Source organism: Lasioglossum baleicum, chromosome 13 (assembly GCF_051020765.1).
Source record: "Lasioglossum baleicum chromosome 13, iyLasBale1, whole genome shotgun sequence".
Classification (NCBI taxonomy): domain Eukaryota; kingdom Metazoa; phylum Arthropoda; class Insecta; order Hymenoptera; family Halictidae; genus Lasioglossum; species Lasioglossum baleicum.
In genome coordinates this window covers 10,429,176-10,445,864 of record NC_134941.1, presented here as the reverse complement: position 1 = coordinate 10,445,864, position 16,689 = coordinate 10,429,176, and the positions used below count along the sequence as shown (strand labels likewise).

Below are 16,689 nucleotides of genomic sequence, written 5' to 3'. Positions count from 1 at the left end.
TATTTAAATAAAAATTTAAATAAAAAGTTATTTATTATTTGAGCAAGTGCGAATGAATTATTTAAAATAATAAAGTTAACTGTTATTTACAAATACAATTTCAATTATTATTTGTATTGACAAATGAAGACCAAAATCTATTTATTTGATTTCCACTTCCATCCAAGTAATAAATAATCTTTTGTTTGCAAATAAGAAATAGTAATTTATTTAAATAAAAAGATTAGTTATTATTTACAATTAAAATCAGACGTTTATTTATTATTTAATTATTTACTATTTAAAATAAAATTTGTCCAACACTGTTTATTTGCAATTTTGGATAGTGGATATATGACTCTAGACGATCATATTCATTCCCGAAGGGTTATTATAGCAATTGTAATTTTAATTGAATTTGTAAATAAGCTTTTTGGAAATATAAAAATTAAACAGGGACGTCTATTAATATACAGGGTGTTCTACGTGGAAGGTGTAACATCTCCAGCATCGGCCACTGGATGGATCGTTTAGAAAGCAGCAGATAAATTATCCTACAATAAACTATTGAATAATCGATATCCCGGGATTACTTTTCCCCAGGGATTTCCAGAACTGTTTACGTGCAATGCAAATTTATAAAGCCGTCATTCTCCACCGCGCCTTTCACTTAGCATATTAACGTGTCACATGATTACGATTTTTCCTCATTATAATCGCAGCGCGTGACCACCGATGGAAATGAGGGAACGCGTTTGCGAAGCTCTTGGAATGTATACAGCCACCAAGAAATTTGCTAAACAAACTGATTTTTTTTCTTGTCTTTACGAATTCGAGATGACGAAAGTTTCTTAAATGTCTTGCATGAAAATGATGCGAATTACCTGTAGATATTTTTTGAAATGCGTCTCGCGAACCATGGACTGGAAGGAAGCAACTGTTTCCGGGACACCGAACACTGCCATGGAACTTTTGAGGGCGAATAAACTAAGGAAGTATGCTTATAAACGACTAATAAAGAAGTTCAATGCGTCAGAGAGCGAGGTTGTTCTTCGTTGAAGCTATGAAGATAGACGCAAGATGCATTTAATATCCGTGGCGTTATCAAGAGTCATAGGAGATCCCATTCCGCAGACGCAATACTCTGAGAATTGTATTCGTCCAATGTGCTCTTGATAATATAATTACTACTATTTTTATCAGATAAACATTTTCATGAAATCTTTGACGACCACTCTGTATACTGGACAATCCCTGGTCACTGTTTCGGCGATGCTCAGCGAAAGCAGGCTATCAACTTTCTATCTTTCAATTTTTTATAGATTGTTTATCTTATATATTCAGGTTTCTTGTTTACACCGTGTCCAATGCAGTATCCTTATCGATGTTAATTAACAGTCGAGGTGAAATGATTTTTCTGGTGAAATTGAGAACGTGGACGTTACAGTGCGTACCTGGACGAGTAGTAATTAAAAATTATTTTTATCCATTTTCCATCAAATATCATTCAATTGCTATGCGGAGTGCGATCAAAAGGATCGACGTAATGTTGCGTCACAGCTAAAAACTGCCATCTGACAGTTGAAATGGGAGGTTCCTGAGATCATTTGAAGCAACATTTTCCTTTGCAAGAATGGCGTCCGCGGCTTCGTTAAGGAGTTATCAACGAAAAACACGGACCAATCAGACCTAGGCGACCTAGACGTGTTTTTCGTTGATAACTCCTTAACAAAGCCGCGGACGCCATTTTTGCAAAGGAAAATGTTGCTTCAAGTGATCTCAGGAACCTCCCATTTCCGGACGTTGAAGGAATTTTCAGACACCCTGTATACAATGAATCGAAAATAATCATCCAGTTAGAATTCTTAAGTGCGACTTCAAATACCGTACTGAGAACCATCGACGTAATATTACGTCGCCGTTAAAAGGCTCGCAAATCGGCGCGCTAAGAATCCGTGCGATCACTATAAAGAAGCTCGCGCGACGGGGCAATTAAAAGTCCAGTGCGTAATTACGACCGATGAATATTGCACGCGTCGGAAGACTAATTCGCAACACGCTGACGCGAATTGTCTCTCGCGTAAATTCCTTCCGGGAACGGGTCGACCGCATAATTGGCCGACTGCCCCTAAATCGACCATTTTGATCCTCGGGAACAAACGCGGCCCATTAGTATAACACAGTATAACGCTACTCCGACGGCACTCGGCGAGATTATCTTCCTTTGCATAATTCCCTGTCGGCTTTGTTCCTGCACGAACTACTTGCGCGTCGTGTTCCTTCGGTTTGCAGTTTCGTTACTTTTTTTAGGAAAATCCGGGAGGAATTCGCCATTGGCTACGGGAATAATTGATTTAATGACGACTATTGTGACGGTGGTGTGACACTGATGACAGCGAAGAAGAACTTCGTTTGTCTTACAGATTCACAGCTTTTTGTTAGTGGCAATTGCGATTGTACCACAGAGACGCCGATGAAGATAAAGGCCTTTATTAAGGATTCATTTTTATGGAGATTGAAGTGAGGACAATTAGATTCGTATTCAATCTTTGACATTGTTGAGATTTGTTCTTTGTGTTGGTAGAAGTCTAATGGTTGATTTTTTAATTTAAATGGAAAAGAATTTTTAGTGGCTGATTATATTATTCAACTAAAATTAGAGGAAACAATTTTTAAAAATGTTCATAGCCAAATTTTGAATTGTGGATCAAGCTAGAGCAATTTGTAAAATAAACCACCCAAATGAAATTTTTAGGAAACAGGTATTTGACAAAATTGAAAGGAATTACATACAAAAATATCATAAATGAGCGGATCTTGAGTGGCGAAAGTTTCCAAGTCCAGTAGATCGTCATATTCAAACTTCAATTTGTAGAATCAGAATTGGGCACTCAGAAATAACCCATTCATTTTTGTTTAATAAAAAAATATATTTTTTTTAATTATATTTTTTTATTTTCTACTTTTTAGTCTTTTTTAAATGGAGCGCAAGATATAGTAATACTGGTATGAAATAGTAAGATATATAGAAACACAAGTTATGAAAATACGCGAGATAGAATGAGGGGATGACTCTGAGAGACGGTCTGTTGATGGAGTCCGAAATGGAACCGAATGAACGGAACACCACACTGACTGAACTCCTTCGGTGCGAAATGGGTCAGTGGAGTGGGAACGCGTAGTGGAGTAGGGATGGCTGGCGCGCGGAGTGAGGATCGCTGAACGCGATGACGTACTACCGAGCATCGCGCGACGACGTGTGATAGTTAATATTAAATTTTTTTTCTCCTTAACGCACAGTTTTTTTAAATTTGATTTTTAATGTTGCATTGTGATCCAGTTCTGAGCTACGTTTAAAGTTTCAAGTCTCTAGCTCATCGGGAAGTGATTTAAAATTCGATTACAAGATTTGACGCATACAACAACAACAATAACGACAACTCGGCAAGCTAATATTATATAAGCGTGATAAAAAAGAAAACATGATCTGCGATATATGTAAAGTACCAGTTAACATGAATCATCTAATAATAGAATGCAAAAATATGAGAATGAAAGGAAAAATGCTAAGTTGCCTGGATCCTTACCCATTCTATTAGGTTCCGAGGAGTATATCGCCGGTCTTGCCCAGTATATCAAGCATACAAATATGTACAAAATATTGTAAGAAAATATACCGTGTTGCTAATGATCCTCGATGTTGAAACAACATTAAATAAATTTTTTTTAAATTTGTAAAATTGTCCGCATCGAAATATCGAAAAGCTGATGATTGAAATCAATGTAAGTGTTTGAAAGGAATGATCAAGTGGATCGAGATCCCGCCTAGATCCAAGACAGGTCAATGTATAGCTCTAGAAGATCGGCGAGTAGCTACCGCCGCGGATGTCCCATGGGTTCACGACCCCATGACAGTATATTAGAGCACTGAATTAGTTAATGCCAGTCACATGGCCGGCCAGCGTCGAATTACCACTCTCTCGTGATGATGCGTCAACAGTGCATACGATTGCATTTTGGACAAGATCGTTTTGTCCAATCATTGGCCCTTCCTTCCTGTTTAGCTCTCCCTTGTCCGTGATTGTTTACCGTCTCTGATTCCAACGTCGCTTTGCCTGATTGCCGTTGACACTCAAGGTTGCCGCTGTACCACTAGCCCGATCTAATTCACAGGATCTAATTCACTATCCCTCGCGAAAAGTATTCGGACAGATGGACAACGATATTTCACTGTGACCATAAAAATCACGCAAACTTTATGTAACACTAAACCTACCACAGCCGGTCAAATGACCGGTTTTGTATTTTTCATTTCATAATTATTGAAATAATGAAGTTGCTTACGTGGATATTGATTCGATAAAATTCTGAATCCAAGCACACATTGTTGTAAAAATTGCAGGAAATCTAAATAAATAGAGCCTCGTCATTTTTGCAAACTAAAACATGTTAATCGCTTTTAGTGCTCGATAGGTTTAGTGTTAATCAGAGAAGAGACAAATTACGATATTTATCATAGTCATTGCTAGACTGTTGTTTATGCAGATTCCTGTCTTCATAGATTATTTCATAATGATCAGTATTTTGTTATTTACTCGACCTTTAGAATAAAAGGTCGAAGAAAAATATTATCGACTTCAGCGCATGCAAACATTTGAAAACATAACATAATAAGTTTTCGTAATGTATTTGCGATTTCATTAAAACGTATTTGAGATTTTAGAAAGGTACATATATTCATGATTTTAATAAAGTACATGCATTTATGATCTTACTTACAATTAGTGAAGTACATGTATTTATAATCTTGGCGAAATAGGTACACATGCATTTATAATTTTAAAAAAGTACATGTACTTAGGATTTTAAGAATATACATGTATTTTAATAAAATACACGTGCTCACGATTCTGCAAGAAACTGAAGTATAAGGGACTTCCGTTCCCCGAAGGAACAAGGACTCGACCAGAGCCATAACTCTTCGGCAATAGGGTCTAGGACAGCCAAGTGCGTGCCGCACGCCAGCGAGATCTCGATCCGAAGAGATAAAAAGGTAATTAACGATTCCCGGGCACGAGATTAATCAGCGTGCCGGCGCGCGATCTGTGTTCTCTCGCGGAGGAGACATCATTGAGCGTGACTCAACCGAGATTTGCGATGACAAGGGAGTCGCGATGACTTCTCCATTTACGGTCTTCCGTTTTTTCATAACCTCTTCCTCCTCTAAAACCTCAACGTATATTTTTCTGTTCTGTTCCTTTCCAGAGAAAAAAGAAAATCGACTCGTATTCGCGCGCACGTTATCGTCGACAAAAATAAGATAGAAGCAGGCCGAGAAGTCATGCTCCACGATACGGCCAACAAACAAAGCCAGTTGATAGCTGATAACTTTTGAACCCCCTCGTAAGTGGTGTTCATCGGTGGCCAGCAAAACATTCGTTTTAATTTATTGTTTCCTCGTCGAAGAAAAATTGCGGCACTTTTGTTCCACGACTTGAAAGAAATCCGTTTAAGCATTTCAGGGTCTTGCACGGGGTTAGGCTATTTTTCTCGAGGTGCCTCGACACGGAGAAAGATTTGGACTTTTCCGTGACACGTGTACGGACAGCAAAACACCTAGAAAGTACAGTTTACCGACACGTAGCCGGCCAGTGACGAAATTACTAATCCACATTTCTATTCGGAGCTTGGACGCGACTCGCATAAAGGAGACCGATCTGATCGATGGACCCAGAATACAAATTCGCAAGATAATCGATTTTCAAAAATCGATGACGATCGCAGAACGTCGATGCAATAGATTTTCTATCTCTCGAGAAAGTCGTCTTCAACTAAATTTGATCTCTATTTTAATGACTAGAACCTGGCAGACGTACTCAAAAAAATTTATTTTGAATTTAATCTAACTATAGTTTCAAATAAAATTGGATAGAACAACATTTAATTAAATCTTGCTTGTCTGTTTGTTGATTTAATAGATTTGTCTATAATTAAATTCGATTCGCAACCTTTCAGATGTTCCAAAAAATCTAAGACAGTGTTTATTTCTGGGAGCATCGATTCAATAGTGTGGAATTGGAATCTTGCAGCACGCAGAACGAATATTAAGCAGTGATGTAACCGTACGCTTTTTTAATACGTGTTAATCGGACCAACGAGGACTCGGCGAACGTTATCGTCGCCAAATCAATTACCCCGAGGCTCGTGCGTTCTATTTTCCAGCGAATCGCGAACGATAAGACGGTGTCGGAGAGACACGGAGTCTGCGAGTCTCAGTGATAACCCTGTTTACAGCCTCTCGAGACGAGAAAACACAGCGGAATCGCTCGCTGGACGATCACCTCCGATATTTGCCAAGTCTTTGCGAGAGAAAAAATCATACTGCGTCGGAGAATCCTCACCGTCCTCCAAATTCCATCCACCAGCCCATATAAATCCGTCCGTTGTTCAAGGAATTATTTTCCATGTGGATACAATTTTTCTTCGTCGTTCAATTGCCATCTCTTGTTTATTTGCGGAATATTAATTCTTTGCTACAGACACAGAAAAATGTCTGAGTATTGATTTTGTCTCTTAGAAAAACGTCATTCCTCAATTTTTATATTATATCAAAACAAGACTGTTTTAGAAAATTAATTTTGTGTTCAAATAGAATGTCATTCGTTACTGAAATTCTACCATCATGTTCCTTTCGTTCATTAATGAAATGTAAATTCTTTGTCAAAACAATTCTGTTCTAGGAAATTAATGATGTATTTAATATTCAAGATTGAAATCATCTTTCACGGCAACGTAGTGCAGAAAATATTATGCAAGAGGAATGAGGCTGATCAAAAATCTTAAAACGATCAGACTGGATCTATCACATGCAATAATCGATCAGCCAATCAGCTGGTGTGCAAATAACAATCAGGAAAGATCATTAACGAAAAGCCACGGAGTCGAATTTCCATGGATCTCGTCGTCGATCTCCACGTGACAGATAAGATTTCCCCGTAGAATCGCCTTATGGACCGGATCGACACGATCCCCAGGATCTATCGATCTCGTCTCCGGTGTCCCGATTATGCAAATCCCTAGTGCGCTTCGTTTCCGCGCCGATAATCACGGGCGTCGATCAATAATGATCGAGATCCAGCGAGCAAGTCCAAGGCCTTTGTCATCATCCTCGGCAGTCATCATCGAACGACGATCAGACCGCAACATGCTCGCTCGCGCACGAGAAGTTATGTCATCGCGAACATAGTTTCCATTAAATCAGTGAAACGAGCACGCGAACCTCTGTAAACACCGCGCGAGAAGTAAACGTGCTATTAGCGGACACAGGGATCCATGGGATCCGAGCTGTGATCGCCGGTAATTGGATCGAAGATAGACGGTGCGCTCTATGAAAATGGACGACGCGATTAGCGCGTGTTTGCTCGTTCGTTGATTCGATGGCTGCGACAGGAAGTCGAACTGATCAACTAATTTGCGGGAATTCGGAATTGTTTGTTCGATGCAGTTCGGACTGATGAGTCCAGATTTATTATGGTGATTTGTGGGATGAGCATCTTTATGAATTTATAGTTTGTATAGAGTTTTAATTATGTATGTATTATTCGATTGAATACATTGTTAGAATCTCATTCTATAATTTTCTTACGAATCCCTGCTGTCCATCATGCTCGTACATAAAAATGCAACCGCGGTATCAAAAACTTTGTATACATATTATCATGAATATAGATATATAAAAACGTGTGTATAACTTGTGTCCTATTAAAATATTTAAAACCGTTTGTTCGATAAACAAACATTCATGCGTCGTATTGAACGATTAAAATTACTTGTTGTACATACGTGAGATTATGCTTGTTACTATCTTAATTCTTATTCGTTACTTGCAATTAGATTGCGGAGTTTTATGCTAATAAATCTATATTGCTTAAAAACTGCTGAATAGCCGGAGTCCAAACATCGAATTGTTAAAATATTCGCATAAACCTCCACAGTCCAAAATTTGTCGCTCGCTCAACTGGTATAAACAATCTCGGTCTTTTTTTCGCGGTGTTCGTGACAAAGTATCGTTTCAAATTTCAGTAGTATGTAGTAAAACTAACGTCGAACTAGCCAGACATATCGAAGAACAAGAACCGTGTTCTGGTTACAGATTCGCCTGGACTAACAATAAGCTGATTACACGTGTACAATGTATCGTTACATAAATCGGATTATGTTCGAAATGCAGTTTGAAAATGCGATGCTGCATTAACGATGCAGTGTTCCTATATACGTGTACCCGTTTTCCAGTGGTCGTTAAGTGTCGGACATAACTGGCAATGACAATTAAACGTGGTGTCATCCAGAGCTAAAAACCTAAACCATGAAATTGTGCTGCTTTAGAAAATCGTTCAAGACTATTCTCGGGAAAATCGATCCTCTCAAAGTGTACAATATCACCTCGTTCGATGTTCACCTCAATAAAAATTCTATTTGTTCGATAGACTATCCGAGACGCGAGAAATTTCAACCTGTTAACCGAGTGATTATTATTAAGTAACTGTTGTACGGTACCACCTCGTTAGATGACCACTTCGATAAAAATTATTCTCAATCCACCTTCTCCTAATATACCCGTAATAATTGTCAGTCGCATAATAAAATATCTCTAGAATGAGGTAATAATCTATAAAATGGTTATATTAGAAGCTATCAGCAGCTATCCTAATTTTTCACATGATATTCGTCACCTATTCACCTCAATCTTAATTGACCTTCGCAGAGGCGACTTTCATAGGCTGAACTCCCAACTCCTTGGCAAACAGTTCAGCATCCACCAGCTGATTAGGATGATAAGCAATGCCCCCAGACTTATCAACGCGTTCCCTAGCCTTCCTTTCAGGGTCTCCAGCGACTAGAACAGGCTGATCCCCAGCTTGAGGCATGTCTCTCAACTGTTTCAGCAAGGTAGCCAGTCTGTCCTTGGACCCAGGGCCGAAAGCTTCAGGATTGATGGCCATGAAGCAATGTCCAAGGTCAGCGACCCTTTCTTTGCCTTTCCACTGTCTTATATTAGGTCCGAAGTGGCTGCCAGAGAGGATTCCACAGAGGAGTTCGACCATCAGACCTAGCCCATAGCCTTTGTAGCCTGAAGTCTTCTCTTCTCCACCCAGAGGCATCAGTATTCCTGTCTTGCTGGCGTCTTCAGCATCGGTGGTCACCTTCCCATCGCTGCCCAAAGCCCAACCTAGTGGAATAGGCTCCTTTTTCGTCACTGCCAACTCCACCTTCCCCAAAGCCACGGCTGTAGTCGCCATGTCCAAGTTAAAATCGTCACCGTTCGAAGCACTCATCCCCATAGACAGAGGATTGGTGCCCAACCCTTTACCCACACTTCGGGTAGGTGCCATCAGAGGGCTGGTATTGGTGCAACTGAACCCTATCAGACCCTGATCCATCGCCATTCGAGTGTAGTACCCGCAGATGCCATAGTGATTCGAGCCGCGGGTCGTCACCATCCCAATCCCGAACTTCTTCGCCTTCTCTATTGCTAATTCCATGCAGAACTTGCCCACCACGTGGCCGAGGCCGTTGTTCCCGCTGACTAGAGCCACCGCCTGAAAGAAGATCCGTCGATCTTCACCTGTGTGAAGTTTAGAAGCTAGGAAGTTAGGCTTACTCGGTGTCGTTTGAGCGAACCAGTCTCGGACAGTTGGGACGAACACTTCCGGCTATTTTTGGGGCCCGAGGCTCTGGCGAACTGGTGCGAATCTCTTCGAATTTTGTTGCTTTTCGTTGCCTTTCTAATCCACTTAAATTTATTTACTACTTTCATTTGTGATCTGACGATTTAGCAATGTAGGGAATGTTCCAGTTAACTACCTTTTATTCTGACACGTCTTTCAGCAAGTTAGCAATTTAGAGGATCGAGGCTGCGGCGAACCACTACTGCCATTTTCTTGGAACCGGATTACTTTTACTTGTTATCCAGCAATTTAGCAATTCAGGGGGTGTTGCAGCCAACTAGTGCGATTTTCTTGGAACTCGATTACTTTCACTCGCTCTCCAACATGTCAGCAATTTAGAGGACAGACGTTACAGCAGTTCTACTAGTGCGATTTTTTTCACACAGGACTTCTATTTGCTTTCAATTCTTTTCATTATTTAATGCCATTAATCTATTTGGCAATTCTCGAATTGCTGTTCTCACCAGTTTCAGACAAACCTGACAGATCTACCGAGTATCAAAGTTAGTACAACGACAGCAGATCTACGAGGTCCATCTGAAACATATTACTAAACCACCGTCAGTATCTCTGTAGAAATAATCTCATTTCTACCATTCGTTAATTACTTTCCTGTTCTCAAGTGACTCTAAAAAATTTGCTCAATCAACGAAACCGAAAGCTTCCGGAGCTTCCACAACGAAGTCGAAAGGACACACGCAAGTTCCCAGAGCTCTCGGTATCAATAAGTTAAGTAACGACTGATAAGGATTCACACATTCGATCCATTTCGACACCCACACGAATTATCTCCGTTGTTTTTCAGCCGAGTCGTCGGATTCTAGAGAGAAGACTCGATCAACCGACTAACAGAGAATCTTGAAAAATTGAAACGATCGATAAGGCGACTCCTTTTTCAAACGGTCCCGGTTTTCGCACGCGGGAAATACAAAGTGTTCAAACGACAACCGAGTAAACCGGTACAAGCCGGATCTCCAAGCGACGTTTTTACTGTTAGTAGGGTTTCCAACGATGAGGTTGGACGCTGAGTAGCTGTGACGCGTAACGACGCTGATTCTTCGACGTCCGAAGCTATTAGCCCCGGGAATGGCTAATTAATGCCAGATTAGTGCCGACGGACAGCTTGCGGAGACGCCATCGAGCCACTTCCAGCTTCGTTCGATCTAGCACCGATTTTTGTCGATCACGGCTAGACTGCGGATCTTTATGCAAAAAATATTGCAATACACAGGAATCAACTAGAAATCTATTTCTGCCTTTTGCAGTTTCATCACTGAACAATCTATTGACACTATCAAATTCTTTTCATCTTTTCATTTCAAATTACACCTCACCTATTTACGCCACGAATGCATAAAATCCGCAGTCCGATCGTGGGACTTCTGTACTGTCTCCTCGAATTTTCCTAAAAATCTGTGTACGGAATTTCGTCCGTTTTCAACATAATGATAAACAAAATTAAATAGCCAAAAATTATAAGGAGACAGCGAAGCGCGGAGGCCTAATCTCTCCTGCAGCGTCCAGCATCATCGTAGATCGCGAACAAAACGAGATCATCGAAGATCGTCGCGATTACCTGAAAATCGTTGACGATCTCCGGCTTCGCGGCAGCGTCGGTGATCTTGCTTTCTAGATCATGCACGTACAGCCTCAGCCTGTTCAGCCCATGGCTGAAATGACCACAATAGTCGGCGGTCATCAGATGATGACCAACCACCTGGCCATCCTCCTGCGTAGTCCCGACTTTGCACAAGCAGTCCCGAGTGAACCTGACCACCTCCTCCTTCGGAACCACCTGCTGCGTGGATCCTCCCGAAGCCATTCTCTGGATCGTGATGATCGAGCCGAACCCGTGGTCGAATGATCTCGTGGCGAACCTCGCCGCGGTTAAAATACTTCTGCCGGCTTTGGACATCGTCTGACTCTGTTGCGAAATTATTATCAACCGAATCCTCTGTTTAACCTATTCCCCTATCGATGAACTTTTTCCTGAATCTGTGATCCAGCCGCCCGCTGTACCGAAGAGCACAATCAGTCCGATACAAATGATCCAGGGACAAGTTATCGACGTTCTTATCGGAGACTGAGAAAATATTTGTTATCGAGCGCGTTGAGCTAACTCGAAACTAATCACTTCTATTAAGCTCTCTATGGCTCTTATCTATTCGTGTGTGACTACACTTGGAGTGTAGTTTTAATTGTTACTACTAGGGTCGATCATCTACTTGTTAAATTATCGAGGAGTACTTATTCTTTCTTAGATTTCTTAGATATTTTATAGACTAGTTTCTCAGGTGTTTTACTTTCTAGATTGTGTTTTGTCTCCTCTAGTTTTGTTACTTTGCCACAGGATCTCGTTTTATCAATAGTTTGTCGGTTTTCGACAATTTCTGAATTATTCTTCGACAGCTTTATCGTTTTTCTATGTACAATTCATTCGTTATTACTCAACTTTCTAGGTTTCTGAATTTGTTTACGTCCTTCTCGTCTACATACCTTCCTGATGAATCAGAACGTACCTCTAAAGAGAGTTCTCTCTTTTTCGTCACTCTGTACAATTTTCCAGTCTCGTCCTCTTAATTTCTCTCTAATGAATTACGTCTCAGTACCTTTTTCTAGTAATTTGCACCTTTGCAAATCTTTCTCCAGCTCCTTGATGGTCTCTGTACCTTTCAAACTGCGTGTCTCAAGTTAAAATCTCTATTTTTCCTTCATTTATCTTTCCTTTACAAAGAATTCGTTATTGCTTGAACATTTCGTCAAAATCTTGTAAGCGTTTGAATCTCCCGCCGATCGAGAAATAGCAGACGCCCGTATCGCAACTGTTGCGTAACTTTCGGCAGAGATTCCCGTTCACAAACCTCCTCGACGATTGAAAACGTGGCTTTAGACAAACGGTAGGCTCCCCTCGACGTACTGTTATTGATCGACGGCGTCCTCGAACGACAGAGCCCACCAGCAGTATAACAATGATCTATGGATCACCGAGCGAGACCAAGCGGAGCGTAGAGAACAGTGGAATCACGTTTCGCTATCGGTGAGGAGATGATCCACCACTTACTGACTGGTTGACAGTGGCTGCACTGGCTGACGTCAACCGGCGGCAAATTTGAACCTTGGAAACGCTGCTCCAGTTTCGTCGTCAGATATAATTCGTTAGCGAAACACCGTTTCGATCATTCGCCGAGGGAAGCTTCGTTCGACGAACGCGTCAATCTTTGAGGAAAAATTTATTGCTTAGAGAAGAATGTTGCTTGGCAAGTTTCAGGTCTTTTCTCTGCGAGAAGAATTTTTCTGCGATGCTTTATCTCTGAGAGTTATTGGGTACGTCGAGCAACGTAATCCTGCGATGAATTTGTAGATGGGAGAACGCTCTTCCCTTGTACAGATTTTATATTTATATGTGAAATTCAACGTCGACTTGTGACACTTAAGATAATAATATACGTCAACGAAATAGACGTTGAAATGCTTTCTACAAAATTCGATTCAGTCAGAGTTCTATTAAATTCGATTGTAATTTAATTTCATTATTTAATCGGATAGATCAGTATTCTATTACAATTGATTTAAAGCGAATTAAAATAGCACAGCTGTTTCAGCACGGTAGCTCAATTACTGTCACAGCCGGTAAATCAAAATGCCATTAGCTCGCAGTTGGATTAAAGTATTCTTTCGAAAGCGTCGAGCGAGGAAAATCGGGAAAATTGTTTACTGGGAATTGCTCGCCGGTTTTTCTCGAATTAATTAGCCCCGCGGTTTCGGTCTGCGGTTAAACCACTCGATGACGACTGCCAAGGCGTTTCTTCCACGCTGCAGTCGTTTCTAAGCGACAGGAAGAAATCGCGTATCTCTATTTTCGCGCTGATAAAACCGCCGGTATCTTCAACGAAACTACACACTTCGGAAATCGCGAGTACACAGACGTGTGTGCTCCCGCGTAGACAGAGATAGATGCCAGCCGACGACTATCAGCGGTTAGGTCTAATATTTTAGGAACCTCTTTGATTTTCGATTTCAGAGCGACACGAGATACGCGGATATAGTTATAGTGACTGTTCACTGTGTCCACCTCGCGCATGTGCTTTTTTTAGAATCTTCCGATTGCTCGACGGATATTATTAGCGTACCGAAAAAAAGGTTCAAGCCTGTCGATTAACCTTATCAATTACTACGATGGCTCGATCGACGGCGAATTACACGAGGCCACGTATCCGTCGCTCGAAAACGACTTACGAGGCCGATAGAAACGCACGATCATAGACGGATCATCCGATGCTCGATGAATGAAGTGCATGCACCGTAAATAACGTTTTTGTCGTCGGGACATAATTTTCTAGGAAGTTAAACATTGTCATCCTGCACTGTTATCCATCACTCCTACTTTTTTTAGTGTTCTGTGAACTGTACAAGTATTTTATAATTTTTAGAGAGTAGGAAAACTGTACGAGACGATCTGAAGAACATTTAAATTGTATTACAGCAGCTTAAAATAATTTCTCACTGAAAGAAAAATTGTTCTATGCACACTTCACTTATTCTTCATATTTAAACAATTTTTTAAAATTGCGATTAAAAAAGTTCCGGTCTAGTTTAAGAAATGTTCGAGTCAAGTAACCTCGAGTTTGAGAAATCTCTGAAGACGTAGAATGGAAGGGGAGCTGCGAGGAGGATCAAGTAAAACGGAGAACTATGGCCCAGTAATAATCCGGTAGAATGATGCAGCCGACAAATAGAAAATGATTATCGAAGACGGAGACTGTCGCAACTGAAAATGCGACAGGAACAGGTGGAAACAAAGTGGATGAGCGAGCCACGGTGGAAGGTGCAAGGCAAACCGGCTAATCCGGCCGCAGAAAAATCGAGGATCGACCCTGCGTTTCCGCGTGCATTCTACTCCTCGCGAAACGCTCATGCGATTCGCATGACGACCCGCAAATATTCGGCGTTACTACTCTATTCATTTTCCAGACGAAACTGGTCGTTCGATGTACCATCAATATTAATATTTTTTCCAGATTCATTTCTCAATCAAGATTTATTTTTATCATTTTCATTTTCTCTAGATTTAATTTTTTGGACGACTGAAACACACCGACGCAGAAATTCCAGATTGAGACTCTTCCCCCACTCTACCTTCCCTCTCCACGACGTTCCCCCACGCTTCCGCCCGGTCACGTGACGCGTCTCATCTCTGGCAGAGAGGGGGTAACTTTTTCCCCTCGATTCGTGCTCCCTCCCATACCTGGTCACACTGCTCGAAGGTGTGCTTTCCGCAATCGAACTTTGCAATGTCCAGGCAGGGAGTACTATATATTGTACATAAATTTTTATTATTCATATATTATTGTTAGCCAAATTTTTCCAGAACCATTTGTTGATCGAAACACAGATTTATTTTTGACCACGCTTATATTAACTTGCCATGTTGTTGCTTAAACTATATTGACGTAATCTTCGTGGGCGCTCCACGCTTTTATTTTTGTGGTCACTTATTTAAATGTATATTAAATTTTTCTATCCATTCCGACACTAGTTTTACAACAGAAGCAATTGTGAACTAATTGCTTAAAATTTTGGAAAAAATATTATTAATCATTTAACTGGATTCACTATTTTATGGAGAACCAGGAAAAAAATTATTTTCTCCTTTTCAGTGCATTTTAATATAAGCGTGGTTTTTAAAAAGTTCTTTTTTACAATCAAACTTTATAGTTTGTAAACCATGAAAATATGGAGAACCAGGAAAAAAATTATTTTCTCCATTTTAGTGCATTTTAATATAAGCGTGGTTTTTAAAAAGTTCTTTTTTCCAATCAAACTTTATAGTTTGTGAACCATGTTTTTAATCCTCGCTAGCAACGTTACTATTTTAATTCATTCAGGTGTCGATCCGAATAGATCGATTCATCGATTTTTTGGAGCCATGAGAACACAGAGAGATCGGTTTCAGCAACTAAGCTCTGTAATTGGTGGATCGGATTTTTCGGACGGATCGACACACACCGAGATCGTATGGATCGCGCAAAAATCCGAGCCACAGGTGTTGAATGACGACGACCGTCAACTCCACGTTCCGTTTCCTGGAAAACGAGCCTCCAGAGTAACATCGGCACGCATTCCGAGTGTTTTTAGCTGAGACAGAATTTTTCGAGGTGCGTTCGATCACTGTCATCGGAAAATCAGAATTCTCTCTCTCTCTCCGAGAATTCTCAGACCGAAATGAATTTTTATTCTTCGAGCGGAAAACAATATGCATACGATTAGATTTTCTCGGGGGACTCGATCGCGCTAACCAGTTCACCCTGGGAGACGAGTTGACTTGCATTCACACCTGACTTCATTTCCCTTGATACTGTCTGTAGGAAAATGTTTAATTACTTTTCTGTAGTGACGCGAAGCAGATTGCGTCAGGTGATCACGTGATTCGATCCGCGTCTAAACAATGATTGTGAGTGTCTGTTTTGAAATTTTTATATTAACTGAAGCTACTGCAAAATGATAGGAAGTTTCATCTAATTTCTGTCTCGTAGGTTGCTCATTAGATAATTGGAAAATTGTCGAGAAAAAGGCAGAGGAAGCACGAGCGATTAGGTTCATCGCCAGTCGATGTACATCGTCAGCTCGTTATTACAATCTGTCAATATTTGTGTTCCAGTTCTATGTGCGAAGTCACATACAAGGTGTCCTATGTAACATGAATCTAAAAAAATATTCATCTAACAAATTAATTCTGACAACCTGACGATATTGATTTAGAATGTACCTCCGAAAAAACAAGAATTTTGGATTATTGGATAAACTGATTTTCTCGAATTTACATACAATTACTCGAATTAATATTCGGACGCTCTAAAAAAGACTAACTTTGGAAGCTAGAGCAATTAGTTTACGACAGGATGTGAAAAGAAAATTTTTCAAAAATTGCAATTCATCGGAATTGTAGAAAAAATACTAAAAGTTGCACATAAAAAAAGCTGTA

At 40.4% G+C, this 16,689-nt stretch overlaps 2 protein-coding genes across 2 annotated transcripts in view; both read right to left on the bottom strand.

Moving 5' to 3' along the window:
* Clc-a (chloride channel protein 2) overlaps positions 1–16,689 on the bottom strand; it is a 53,730-nt gene that overhangs the window by 22,334 nt on the left and 14,707 nt on the right. The gene's annotated exons all lie outside the window — the stretch shown is intronic.
* On the bottom strand, positions 4,779–12,913 carry LOC143215126 (putative oxidoreductase YjmC). Its single transcript, XM_076436961.1, has 2 exons — positions 11,284–12,913; positions 4,779–9,578 (listed from the first exon to the last, which is right to left on the bottom strand). Exons 1-2 carry the CDS (start codon positions 11,620–11,622, stop codon positions 8,727–8,729), a joined length of 1,191 nt encoding a protein of 396 aa, XP_076293076.1. The 5' UTR covers positions 11,623–12,913; the 3' UTR covers positions 4,779–8,726.